Source organism: Sturnus vulgaris, chromosome 6 (genome assembly GCF_052056855.1).
Source record: "Sturnus vulgaris isolate bStuVul1 chromosome 6, bStuVul1.hap1, whole genome shotgun sequence".
Lineage (NCBI taxonomy): Eukaryota > Metazoa > Chordata > Aves > Passeriformes > Sturnidae > Sturnus > Sturnus vulgaris.
The window spans coordinates 9,650,513-9,664,475 of record NC_142248.1 but is presented as its reverse complement, the minus strand read 5'-3'; the positions used below and the strand labels follow the sequence as shown (position 1 = coordinate 9,664,475).

The 13,963-nt window shown below is 43.6% G+C and overlaps 1 protein-coding gene across 5 annotated transcripts in view; it reads right to left on the bottom strand.

Moving 5' to 3' along the window:
- The window catches only part of AMBRA1 (autophagy and beclin 1 regulator 1), a 128,206-nt gene that overhangs the window by 102,623 nt on the left and 11,620 nt on the right, over positions 1–13,963 (bottom strand). For 4 of the 5 annotated variants that reach the window (XM_088166884.1, XM_014881837.2, XM_014881835.2 and 1 more), the window contains 4 exons: positions 13,414–13,597; positions 12,595–12,767; positions 11,742–11,808; positions 9,703–11,162 (listed from right to left, as the gene is read on the bottom strand). In XM_088166884.1, the coding sequence (XP_088023010.1) occupies positions 9,703–11,162; positions 11,742–11,808; positions 12,595–12,767; positions 13,414–13,597 (1,884 nt within the window). The remainder of the gene's footprint in view (positions 1–9,702; positions 11,163–11,741; positions 11,809–12,594; positions 12,768–13,413; positions 13,598–13,963) is intronic. The other variant, XM_088166885.1, reaches the window with a different exon arrangement.

Here is a 13,963-nt window from a genome sequence, read left to right as displayed (position 1 = left end):
TTTTAAGAAGCCTAAAGCCTGCACTGTTAATCTATTATTTCACCTGCTGAAAAAGGCCATGCATCAGAACAAAAGACAGATGAGCATCATGGAGAGGTTCTCATCATACAGCATCTGGGGAATGATTAGTTTGTTATTTCAACAAGCAACAGGAAACACATATCCACTGCAGACATTAAAAGGGTCAAGACCAGCTATAGCAAGCAACATTGAATAGTTTTGGCAATAACTCCAACATGAAAAGAACAAAGAAAGATCTTGCACTTCCATTTTGCAGGGCAAAGCTTGAGGGACAGGAGGGGAGAAGAAATTAAAATCAGTTCAAGCTACTGTACATGCTATTTTGCTCTACAGTGGCAGTTTCACACCAGTGCTCAGGATGGAGAAGGCACATGCACCAAGCTGAAGACAGATACCGCATTTCTCCACCTAGAACATGCCATTATACCATTATATATATATTAAATTCAGCTGGAGGATATTGGTTTGCAGTCATCATAAGTTTTAAAAGCATGGCCAGAACACAGCCAACACACTGAATACCCTCAGCCTGCAGACAGCTTTACTCTTCTAAGGGCTCTTCTGCCTACCCTCATCTGTATGTCTGCTTCAAATTCTCCTTGTTCTGGGAGTTCCCAACACCACAGACTCTGTGGACAGCAGAAATCTCTGCTTACCCACACACACAAATCTGCGTCACCTTCTGGGATAATTACATACGACTCATGTTTCTCCCTAGGGAATTGAAGAGGAGGTGTCTTTCTTGAGGGGGCAGAAGCCATACCGTTATCTCCATAAGTTTCATAAGGCTATGGAAACAGAGGTCTCATCACAAATTAAGCAATTCCTTTAAAATGCTCTTGTTCACATTGGAGTAATGAAGAAAGTCAGGTCAACAGATGACTGGCAGGGTAGTTCAGTCACTTAGGCCAGCCTTCCCACTTCAGGAAGACAAGGGAATGATTTCATACTAATGCATTTCAAGCAGAAAAATGAGTCAGTTTCCTGGCAGATAATGAACCCTGTTTATTTACAGCCTTCAGTTTCAGCAGGTGCTCTCTCAAGAAGAGCAAGGGAGGAGGTCACTTACATCAGCACACAAACAGCCATTTGGTGCAATCAGTTAAATATGTATGTGGAAAATGTTTAAAATGCATGTTAGCTATTCAACAGACCAGAACAGCTCAACTGGAGAAATCTAGAGTCATCACTATTTTGGTTACAGTTGTATTACTGAGTCAGATCACAGGTCTCCCTCCCTCTCTCCTCTTGCTCCAGGCCCACAGATTAGATGAATGCTGCCCTACTGCAAGTTCTCCAGCCCAGATTCTGTAATAAGGAGCAAATATTTGGATAAGGGCACTTTGTCCCCAGACACACCACGCTGTGAGCATTTCTAAAGAGCATGAAGAGTGACTGCATACATGAAGTATATGTAAATTGAATGCATATCTAAAAATTACGGGGCTGTATTACAATAAAAAGGCACACTGCACTGCCAACATCTCCAACTCTTCCCACTGTGGAGAAAGCTACACAGAGCTTTTAGATCAGCAAGAAGGCCTGAAACAGAAGGTCTGAGAGGCTGCCCAAAACTTGTTTCTTGGCAAAAACCAAAACCAAACTCAGACACTGTTTTAATGTGACTTACCTGAAGCCAAACTATAGGCTCTAAAAATCACAGCTACATAGTTTAAGCACATCACAGACCTTCATTAATCGTAAGCTGAGCATCACCCCCTAGACAGAATACAATTACATGAACTCAGGGCACGTAGGTAAATAAACACAAACAGGAGCAACTGTACCTGGTCAAGTGAGCTTGTCTGGACATGCTGCCCACCCTGCAGCAGCTCGGTTAGATGGCTGCAGGGAAAGGATGTGCAGACAGCAGAGGAGACAGACATCCAAACAAAGGATGGCTTTCAAAAGATGGAAGCTATTCACACTTCTTCCCTCTCTGTAGGAAATTGAGAACTGATGTTTTATGGTATCCTCATATAGCTATCTATTTGAAGTCAGCTGTCTTTAAACTTCTGAGAAATTTATGTTTATTCAAGATCTTTGGTCTTCAGTCACCTCATATATGCATTCCTCAAAATACAAACAACTCCACAAAAAAACCTGTTTAAAACAACAACCAACACTCACCCACCCAAATAACGACAAAAAAACCCCACAACGTAATAAAAAAACCCCCCCACACACATACAAAACCACCACCAAAATTCTCCAAACTCCCACCCAATTCTAGATCTAAACAGAAGCAAAAATAAAAGCCATACCTCTTCCAGTCTCACTAAAACATCACTTTAATTCAAATTCAGTAAGCTCCCTTGCTGCCACGCTGCAGCAGGTCAAATTCCAGAACAGCTCCCACAGAAAAGACACTTGTAGGGAAAGAGGTTTCTGTTGCCTGGAGATTGCAGAGGAACAAACTTTACTAATTTCTTTTATAGGTGAGCTCCTCATTGCTAGCCTGGACTAAGAAGAGGGTTAGAAGAAGGGCAGCGGTTCAAATGGGAAAATACCGTGAAGGTACTTGAGAAGGAGTTATTTCTACACCTGCCTACCTTGCAAGTCAAGCTGCTACAAGAGGAACATGAGCAAAAGAATTTCTTTTATTCTGCTACAGTCATTGCTGTATGTTTAAATTCAGGTCAAGAAAAAGAAAAAGCAGCTTATGCCTATCTGCAAGTTTGGCAAAGGCTGTAGGTACATGTCCAGCTTTCCAAAGCACTGGGGGAAACTCAGCAGCAGGGAGTGACCTCCATCACTTATTGCAAGAGAAAGCAGCACAAGGCACCATTTTTCTCGCCCACCAATTCTCAGTGAAGAAGAATAGGGCTCTAGTAACCTTACATTATTCTTAAATCAGGAAGCTAGCAAAGGCAAGAAAACAGGCACTTCTTTCACTAGATCTTCCACATAACCAGCAGCATACTAAAGAGCTCAAACTTCTAGAACCTCAGTAAAACAGTCTTTCCTGTCCATACAGACACAGCAGGCTTGGTCTGGAATAAAACCCACAAAACTGGATGAGTGACAGTAATAACTCCAGAGCTCACATAAGCATTAACTGACTATTTAGATATCTTAGCAGCCTCTCCTATAGTTCAGGTTATGTTTACAGTCTCATGATAAAGCTAATTTGTATTTTCCATTTTTAATAAAGGCGAAACAAACAATACTCACCAAATTTGTCCACAGCCTGCACACCTCATACAAACACTGCTAATTGTTATGTTTAAATGTTCATGTCACCTTCAGACTATCATTTCACTTTATGTTCCCAACAGACAAATTAGGTCTTTGTTCACTCTTATGTGTCCTGGCTAAAATTCCCATCAATGTGTAGTCTGTGCAGCCAGACTCTTCTCCACAGCTCAAGTGTGTCCTTCTTCTGCTCAAGCCTCCCTTTCTCAGTGAACTCTACACCACTGCCACAATATATATTAAATACTTGAATTAGCAAGCCACAACTGCTGTAAGCAATTAGGAAAAATACATCAACTACAAGGATTTTGAGAAATAAGGAATGGAACAAAAGACAGAACACAGGTATGTGTTCTGTCTCCACCATGAAACACATTTGTAGCTTTACATAAGGTTAATTCCCTCCTGCTTTAGCTCCTCTCCCCCAAAAGGTAAAGTGAGTAGCACTACCTTCCTCTCTGATTTTGATGGTAAATGTCAGTCACAGAAGTGTGTCTTCCTAGGCAATTCTGCATCCATGGCAGGGGACAAGGAAGTGTTCTGGTTGTTTAGTTTTTAAAGCAAAGATATGAGTGACATACACCCTTTCATTTAGTGCTTTGCACAGTGAGAAAGTTACCAGAAGTCAGTACATGCAGGGATTCCATCAGCCTTGGTCATTTACATCAAAAACCAGAGCTGCACGTAAGAAAGCTCCACCAGCATGAACTCAGGAACAAAAGCTGCAAAAGAGACTGTACTCTTTTCCATTTCATATACAGCACTGATCATTGTTGGGCAGGAATATCGGGTTGCTCCTACCCTGTCAATCTACTTTAACCATAGATTGGTCCCAATTTGATCACAAGTCAGCACAGTATCTAAAACTTAGAGCAGGAAGAGGCAACCCCTCAAGGGCTTGAGCAAGCCATACCTACTTGCACTAGGAAAAAAAACAAACCCAACAAAAAAAAACCCCAAACATTCTTTGTCTTCTAATGGAAAAGTGCCAAAATTTAGGTAATAGCTCAAGGCATACTGGTATGCCCCAGTGTGCACGGGTATGCCCGGGTGTGCCATGGAAAAAGTGATTGCCCAAACTCCAACCAACACTTGTCGAGCAATCCTCCAGAAAACAAGCTCCATATTAGGAAAGTCGTTGGAGGGGGTGAGCAGCCATTAAAATGGAAACAAAACCTTTAAGAAGGGACACTACATAGAAACGCTCCAGGTTTGGTAGGCAATAAGCAAGAAGTCCAGACGAATTCTACAAGGTTGCCGAGGTCTTTTAGAGCTCTAACTCATGAGCACTTACATATCAGAAAGACAAAATACCTGTCTCACCTCAGATCCACATCTCTTTTAAATCCTTACAAAAGCCAAAAGGATAAGCTCCTCCCTCGCTTGCACTCTGTATCAGAGCCATTTCCCGTCTGGATCCCCGCATTTACGCCTTTCTCCAAACACTGCAGAACTTGCAGTTGTATGGTAACTACAGAGATAAACTGCCTTCGGGAGTGGGGAGGGTCCTCAAGCTACCCTTCATTTAAACTCTGAAACTTTCAGGTTCGGAAAGGAGCCAGAATGGAGCAGAAGCAACATTACCCCCTTGTGGCAGCAAAGCAATACGGAAATAAGGTCTGAGAAATCCAAAGGGGAACAGACTAAGTGTTTGGTTTCACAGCTGCTGTCAGCAGAGCCGTGTGCGGCCAGAAAGGCCAACACTGAAGAGAAACGAGACGAGCTGGAGTAACTGCACTCCATGTACCGGGTTCACATCCCATAGCAAGAACAAGGCAGGCGGGACCAGAGTCCTCAAATGAGACCTGACAAAATGAAAGACACAGATTTGGCCCTGGACCTTGTTACATGGGAAGACGGTTTCACGTGTCACTTGGGCACAGTGCATCCAACAGACTAAAACACAGCAAAGCCTTTGGTAAGCTCTGCCAACTTCAACAGGTCAAATATTTGCTCAGCACAGTGGACTCTGCCTTTCATACACTCACAAACAAAATAAAGGAGTTTATGCAAGGGTTCCCAGACAAGAATTTCCCCACTCCACACACACTCACTCCTTTCTGCCTATATGCATGACAAAAGTGTCACCCAGGATGGTTCAAAAGACTTCTCAGATTTTCATGTAACTTCGACAATGTATCTTGTCTGTCAAACTAAATAGATGACACAAGATGAAAGCATCATGCATTCATAAAATGCAGGCACTGAGTTACTCATACCACAGCCTACAGAATTTGGCCTCTGGAATGAGTGCAGTGGAGTGGTTAGAGAAGTTTAACATGATCAACAGACAAAGCTTCTTCATAGAAGAATAAGGATAATAAGCATTTCCTTGTGAAACATAAGTTTCATACAAGCCTGCCTGGCAATAGAACAGAACACACCTTTCATTTGCAATAATGTACTCAAATTTCTAGATAAAAAAACCAGTAAACGATATAAAAATTGTCCCCCTCATGCATTAGAAGCAGCTAAATCTGTAGAGGACAATTTTCCTCTTCCTTCTTTTCCCTATCTATAGGAATTGTTTCACTGAATAAGGTTTGAAATCTGTTAGCAGGGACACACATCACTACTTGCTCCTTGCATCCATTCCAGAAATACTCTGGCCTGGGGTGCCATGCCAGAACTCAGAAACAAAAATAAATTTATAACCTAATTATTTTCCTTTTTTTCTAAAATCCCCACACTAATTCTGTATATGTTATTTGTGTCATACTAAAATAGCCAAAGAGAAAATCTGGATCAGTTTTACTAGGCAGTATTGCACCATACCTAGCATTAACTGCTGAACTGATACCTATTTCAGCAGAGATGGCTGCTAGATTATGTGTACCACTGTCTTAAGAAGGTGGCACCAGCTCCTCTCAAGCAGCTGACTAGAAGAATCTTCTTTCAATCCCTGCTCAACTTTTCATTATCAACCTGAATTGGCCCACAAAGCAACAACGGCTTTAAGTATTTAGAGGACCTTTTCCCTCACTAAGATTACAGTATTCTCCTCAACTCATTTTTAAATTAATAAGTAGTTATTTAAAAATTAAATTAGCTATCATCTGTTGCTCAGCTATCCTTCCTTCATCCACATCTTTCCAACAGCTTCTATGACCAATTTTATGCAGCACATTTTACATGGCAACTTCAGAGATTGCTGAGATTCTTTTCACTTTGATGTTAGAAGTGAGGCAAAGACACCCACAGGGGAAAGTCCCCTACATTTGAATTAACGAGGTCAGCCTGGAGAACCTCAGAAAAGCTGAAGCTCAGCCTCACGAACTTTTGCTTAATGTAGACCATAAACTCTCCCCAAATTCATGCCTCACCAGCACAACTTGAAGCACACAGCTCAATGCCACACTGCTTTCAGGCCAAACTGAATGGGACTGGACTCCTTGTGTTGCTGAGGCTCCCAATGACATGCTTCTCCTAACAGAGGTGCCAGAGCTGTTAGTTAGGAATAGTGTCATTACATGCTTATTAATAATTTGTGATTAGTCCAAGGTAATTAGCCTAGGAACCATCAGAAAGAGCTCAATTCTCTCAGCAGAGCAAGAGCAGAATTACCCAGCTGACTTAGTTGCATCAACAGAATTCAAAGAACAGCCTTTACTAAACTACCCTGTAAGTAACTTAATTGACCCTCAATGGAAATGTTTTCCCAGAAAGCTACTTCTCAACTAGAAAAGCCATGTCAGGGAATGAATCCTGCCCATGGACAGCGAATGAGAACATACACAGTTTCCCAATACAAATTTTATCTTACGTTTTTCAGCTGACCTTAGAATATAGAGCTCAATTGCCCAATGAGGACATCTAATGGAGAGACAAAGAAGAACAGAATTACAAAGCACGTTATGAGCACATCTTGGATTCCAACACTAAGAATTAACCAGAGGCTGATAGGAACAAAATGACACCGATTGGAAGTGTGTATGCAGTTACCACTTTTACCCTCAGGTTTGAAGGCTTATCCTTCCCCTTGTATTTCATCAGCACCTTCAGCATTACATAGCTTATATCTCAGGACCCTCAGAACCCACCCTTGCATGCTTCTGTAGCTCCAAAGGTTAACAGACATTTTGGACTCTGCCGTGCAGAAGTGGTTCTAGCACTTCCCATTGTGAAAGCACTCCCTAGGTCCAGGAAACATGAAGGTTTGGTGTGAGATGTTCACTCTATGTAAAATTTAGGTAAGTGGGTGCTTGCTGACTTGTTAATAGATTCACAGGATATTATGAGTTAGAAGAGATCCACAAGGATGATCAAGCCCAATTCTTAAGTAAACGGCCTGTATGAGGATTGAACCCACAACCCTTGGTGCTATTAGCACCATGCTCTAAGCCAACTGAGTTAACCTCTCATGTTCTATAAAGAAAAATATAAACAGCTAATTTGAGAATGGCTGAAAATTACACCTGCAGGATAGAGCTATCCTGCATGCAGGATTCCTTTTAAGGGAAAAGATTTCATAAAACCCCAAGCCCACCCGATGTGTTTAACAAGAAAGGAAATGAAGTTTTAGCTCAGGGAAATTGCCACAAGCATTTAATATCAGACTGCCCACTGCTTCCAGGTTCTTACCTCAGAACTCTATAGACAACCTTAACTTCAGTCAGAAGGGAAGCAGAAATTCCTGCAGCGCCTGTTCTTTAGAAAGGCCTGATAACAGAAGCAGGAGATTGGGAAAACAAAAGAGTCCCGAAAAGATTCCCAACGACCTCTGCCAGAAAGGTTTCACCTCACAGGAATTCCTCTGGAATTAAGCTCATGCATCGAACTACCCACTCCAAATGAGAAGTCTCAGCGAAAAGCACCTGCGTGCTCAGGTGACCAGGTAGGCAAGGAACCCTTCACAAATGCTACAGCCATTGGAGCAGGCAGCAGCAACCACCACGGATGACAGGCAAAGTGACACAGAGATTTAGTCACAAGATTCCCCTTGTTTGACTCCTGCAGGCTGAGGTGGATTGAATTATATGCCTCAGGGCATTTTTAAATTATACAGTTACCACAGAAAAGATCATATCTACATAGCCCACTCTAGCTCATTGTCCAAATATGTGCCAACTGCCTGATCAATAAGAAGGTTATTTGCCCCGTTATTTCTGACACCACAGTGACTCATCCCAGAAAACGAGACACAATGATGACATAAGTATGTACCACTATTTCAGAAGAAAGATAACGCAAGATTTACTCAAGTGCCATTTTGAAGCTAAATTTGTCAGTTCCTTCTTACTCTTATGCCCTTTAATAGGGGACAAGAGGATATCTGACTTAAATTAACAGTAGGTAAATTCAGGCCCAAGAAGTAGCTCCCCTGTAATCAGCTTGAGACTCTCATGATGGCAGGCTATTAAGAAAAAAACAAAACTAGGGCAAGGATTTAGAAACAGATGAATAATTTTATGACCACCACCACTTATTTGCTATGCAACTACAGCAACAAGAAAGGCAGCCACTGTTCCAGCCTCAGTATAATCAGCTTATCTGCATGACAGAGGAAAGAATTCCCTTTCCTCAGGCATTCCTGTGTACAAAGCCTTCTTAGTTACATCTGCATCCAACCTGGAAATTTTGTTTTAATACAGCTCAAAGCATCTGTTTCAGAGAAACAGCAAGACTGAACCTTTCCTCTGCTGACAGCACAAACCACTTGACAGAGACGATGTGAAACTGAACCCAGTCTGGCAACCCTATCCAAAGTACCAAGGTCGCTGTATCATCCACACAAACCAGTGAAGACACTTTCACACAAAGGACAGGTCTTTCCTGATGCAAATTCAATTTAGCTTATCCAGTTTCTTATATCATACCTGAAGCAGAAGAAAAATACCCTTAAAAAAAATCAACTTCTTCAAAAAGAAGACAGCAAAGCCTAAAATTTCCAGTGATCAGTATATCAATAACCCAGTCAGGTCAACAGGAGCCACTTTCAAAACTTACCTCTCTTATCAGGGGCAAACCAACTGCATATACTCAAACCACTGACAAAGAGCTTTGACTTTTTTCCCCCCTCTGGGCAACACTGAGAAAATTATTGTTAACCTTTTTAATTTAACAACTTACTCATGCCCAGTTTTCCATGCCAATCCTGGGCGGATTCTCCATGCATAGCATGTGATAGGGTAGGTGTGATAGGAGGCACAAAAAACAGCATTAATGCATCCTGAGTTTCCATGCTTCTGCAAAGTCTCAGAAACACCAGGAGCACAGTTAACCCCAGAGATCTGCTGCAAGAGCCCATCCTTTCGCCTGTCTGTACTAGCATTGAGAGGTCCAGTCTCTGCCCTAACAATCTTCAGAACCCATCTGCAGCATGACAATGGCAGCTATAAACACATCAATACCAACATATCTATTTTCATCTACATGAATAGCATACAGCCGTATGAGAAAAAGGTTTTTAACTCTGAAAATATTGAAAAGACTAGGTGGGAAAGGTTTAAGACAAAATAGAGGAGGAAAGGCAAGCATGTATCTTACCTCCTGAGTGAATCCTCCTCTGAGCTTTCCTCAGGCATTTCCTGGTTTAAGGCCTCCTGTGATACATTCCCAGGTCTGCTTGAAGCCGACTGGCTGTAAACTCTTTCCCAGTGCCCCGTCTCCTGGTTAAAGACCACTCCCACGGTCCTCTCCTCCTGCGGGGTGGAAGAGCTGCCCAGCTGCAGTCTGCTAGAGGCAGGAGCTCTGCCCTCGGTTCTCTCTGCAGGCTGCACCTGGCTGGTATTTGGAGGCACACCCTCAAATGTGCTTTGGACCTGCCCTGGTGTGTAGCTAGGCGTGCTTCTTTCCCAGCGCAGCGTGTCATTGTTAAAGGTCAGCAGGTTATGACAAGCACGACAGCGGTTCAGGTGACCCCGGGACAAATTGGAATTGTTTTCACTGCTTTGTGGAGTCTGCTGATGGGAGGGACCCGGTCGATCAGGCTCAATGTTGTTGTTGAGCATTTCTTGAGCCTGTTGCGACTGGCTGGGCTCCCCACCAATCCCCTGATCTAACTCCTGAAGCCGGTCATATTCCAGGAAGAATCGCCTCAAATCACACTGGAGCTCATTACGAATGCTGGCCGGATTGCTCGGGCCAGCACTACTACCACTGTTCACCTCAGCCCCTGGGGCCAGAAAGCCCCTCCCTTCTGTTGCAGAGGTATACACTGATGCCTGGGAACCTCCCTCCTGCTGTCTGAGCACGGACAGCAAGCTCACGGAGGAGGCACTGGTCCTAGGAGGAGGCATGGCTTCCAGCTCGGACCGAGAGCTCATGTTCAGCACTGTCCTGGACCAGTCAGACCCACCCAAGCCTGAAGCCATCTCTCTCGCAGACTGTTGGTACCGGGACTGGTGGCCTGCCAAGGACCCGCTGAGGGACCGCCGCGTGGGACCCAGGCTAAGGTTGCGCAGGGTGTTGCCAGCAGTGCTGCTCTGAACTGTGCTGAAAGCAGAGGGCCTGTTAAGTATCCCCTGCTCCTCCTGCGCTACGGATGCCTGCTCTGGGGGTTGATAAGGCTCTGTCTGCACAGAGGAGAAGGAAGTGCCAGTGGCCCCAGAAGACGTGGAGGGTGCGTTTTCCTGGTGTGGGAAGAGAGAAGAAGGAAGTCTTGCACTAGAGCATCGGCTGCAAAGGCACAACATCCCCAGGTGCTGGCAGCACTCTGCTGTGGGATAGCTGACTCGCTCCCGGAGCCTGTTATAGACAGATGCCCTTGTGTTCTCACTGGCTGGAGGCGGAGGTGGTGGTGGTGGAGGCGGTGGAGGGGATGGGGTAGCAGAGTCTTGAACACTGTTTTGCTCTCCCACCTGTATGCCAGAGGAGCGGGAGGACAACATATGCAGGAAGTTGTGCAGGAGGGGTGTGCGCCTCACAGGCTGAGATGGAAGGATAGCGCGCTGGCGATAATGCGGCATCTCTGTGCTGTCCACGGAGATTTCCACTTCCTCATCGCTCTGCAGAAGGAAACAAAGTTCAGTCACCTTAAGGCAAAATCCTATACTTCCAAACAAACAGCAGAAAGTCAGCTACCAGCCTAGACAGAAAAAAGGATGTGATAAGTCCTTTCCTGAAGGCCTTGACTTTGGAGGAAACAGCTGAGATGATTTCTAAGTTCATTTTATGGATCTAGACAACCTCTTCCTACAGCCCTGTGTGCTTTCACAATACACTGCTCATACAAACAGAAGTATCAGTGTCTGAGGGTCAGAAGCTGAGGGGAGAATTATTAAAACCTCAGACAGCTTCAAATCCAAAAGAACATCACAACAGAACTGAAAGAACAGGACCACTGAGACCTCTGTCCCACCATTAGTCAGACAGAGAGGGTAAAACAAACACATTGGAAAGCACTTTATTAGCCATGCACATAACACAAGAACATTCATGTGGCCAATCCAGGTGAGACAGAACTCAGCTTTAGAAGATTGCAGGTTTTCACAAAAACACAAGTCTATTTAGAAACAGACTAGGGCTAAAGCACATAGAACACCTTGTAATTAGCCAGTCAATATAAATCCTGACATTCCCCTTACCTGCTGGTTAGAAGGGTTAACTATCGCTGTGAGCAAGTAGTGTCCCAAGGGATCAAACCGTACCAGCCTAAAACAAAAGCAGTGCCAGAATATCAATCATCAGTTCACATTCCACATTGACACAGGAAGCTGCAGACAGCAAGAAAGAAAACCCCACAACATATTTGCAATGAGAACATTACTACATTATCATCATCTTTTTATGAAGGATGTCAAAAAGTTTATGCATTAAGAAGAACAAAATGTACCTATCTAGATGAAGATTGCAGTTATTTTATAGTCCACAGCAACACTACAGCAAAGTTAAAAGCTGGAAAGAAGTACTGCTGTATCAACTGAAATAGCCAGAAAATTTTAAGGAATACATGTGTTTATATTATAAAATTGATTGGGTACAAAGGGAGAGATTAACGTTCCTTGATGCCACATCATTGTCTTATTTTAAATTGCTCAAAAGCAGGCATCAGGTTTCCAGCAATCCGGTTTCCTGTACAAGTGTGCCAAAGTAATAGCTCAGCATTCTGTTCCAGCAACTGCTGGGTTTTCTCATCCTTATGCCTGACAAGTTTAATTACTAAGCTTACAAATCAACATGAAGTAAATTCTGGACATTTAATGGACACATGCCCTATTACAAATATGAACAATCAAGCTGATCTATTACTTTCAATTGGTTTTCTTCCTGTCCACAGAATTGGTTTTCTACCAGCTGAGTCAAGGAGCTGCAAGCAACACTTCTCTCCACTGCCTGAGTGCAGAGGGTACAGCATCCCAGAGGAACCTCACACACACTTCCCAAATCTGATCCTTTTACACATACAAGTGTTCTCTTCACCCAGAAGCAGGAGCTCACCTGACCCGCTCCATCTCACTGGCCGTTTTCACCACTGCAAAAGGCTCCCGACGACTCCAGTCCCAGAAATGTATCTCATTGGCAGTGGCAATCAACAAGAGCTGAGCCGTAGGGTGAAAAGCAAGTGATGCAATGGCATTGTTGCTATCTGTGAACCAGCTCTCACTTCCACCCTAGAGTGAGGATTCAAGAACCACAAGCAGTTTATCAAAGTTTGCTTTCATTTAAGTTTCCATGTACTTGCAGCCAGGAGCATTGCAAGTGAGGTGCTGTCTTGGCAACAACAGCTGTTCCCACACAAAGTCATGTGCCAGGTCTAAAATGTAACACTACTTGCAACAATGACCACAGATATATTTTTGTAGATAAGTGTGTCTCAAGCAGCCTGCAAAAATGCTTCATTTCAAAAACACCAGAGAAGCCTATGTGTTTTGTCTTTGTGCCATTTACCAAACTAGGTAGAGCAGCATCTTCTCTAATGAACAGTTCAGATACGCTCAGTGGAATAACAAACAGCACGTCTCTCACAAAGGCTAAACAGGCACCTTGCACAAAGTTCTCCAGCATTACATGTACCACTGCAATCAATGGAACAAGTGCTGTTAAGAAGCATGACCTACCTGGCAGGACTGAATGAAGAATCTGTCATCTCCTCTCTAGAGAAGAGGATGGCTATGGTCTGTTCTATGCTTTTAGACACAGGTCCCAGAAAAGCTTCCAAACAGCTCTCTTACCAGTAACATTTGGAAAACAAACTCAGCCAAAAAAAGTCACCACCCAACAAATATCAAAGGAACATATGTTTCAGGAAAGACTTACGTGTAAATCCCAAATTCTAACCTCCCCATCTAGGCATCCTGAAGCAATGAGGCCTGGGATGGTGGGATGGAAGGTGACACACCAGGGAGTGCGACGATGTCCAACCAAGGAATGAACACATTTGCCCGTTTTCACCTCTGTGATGTAGATGTTGTGGTTCACATGTGTGGAAGCCATTAGGGTCCTGGGAATGCAGAAGGTATGACAAACATTAGCATGAGAAGAATACAGCAAAATCAGACCATGCTCATCTCAACAGGGTCTGTTCACATCTAACCCAGCAGCTCTCCCACACAGAGCTCAAAGGGTTAAGAGGCCACTGTTTCACCAATGGTCACAAAGCTTCCTGTAGCCAGATTTCAGGGTCCATGCAAACATGAGCTCATCTGAATCTGCAAGCACAAACTTGACCTTGAACGTCAGAGTGAACGTGCAGCTCAGAAGGCACTCCTGAGTGACAGTCTGGGGCAAATAAGTATTCCCAATTCTCCACACCGTCTCAACCACTGTCAAATCAAGTGATACTAAGAGAGATCCCACCTCCATTTCT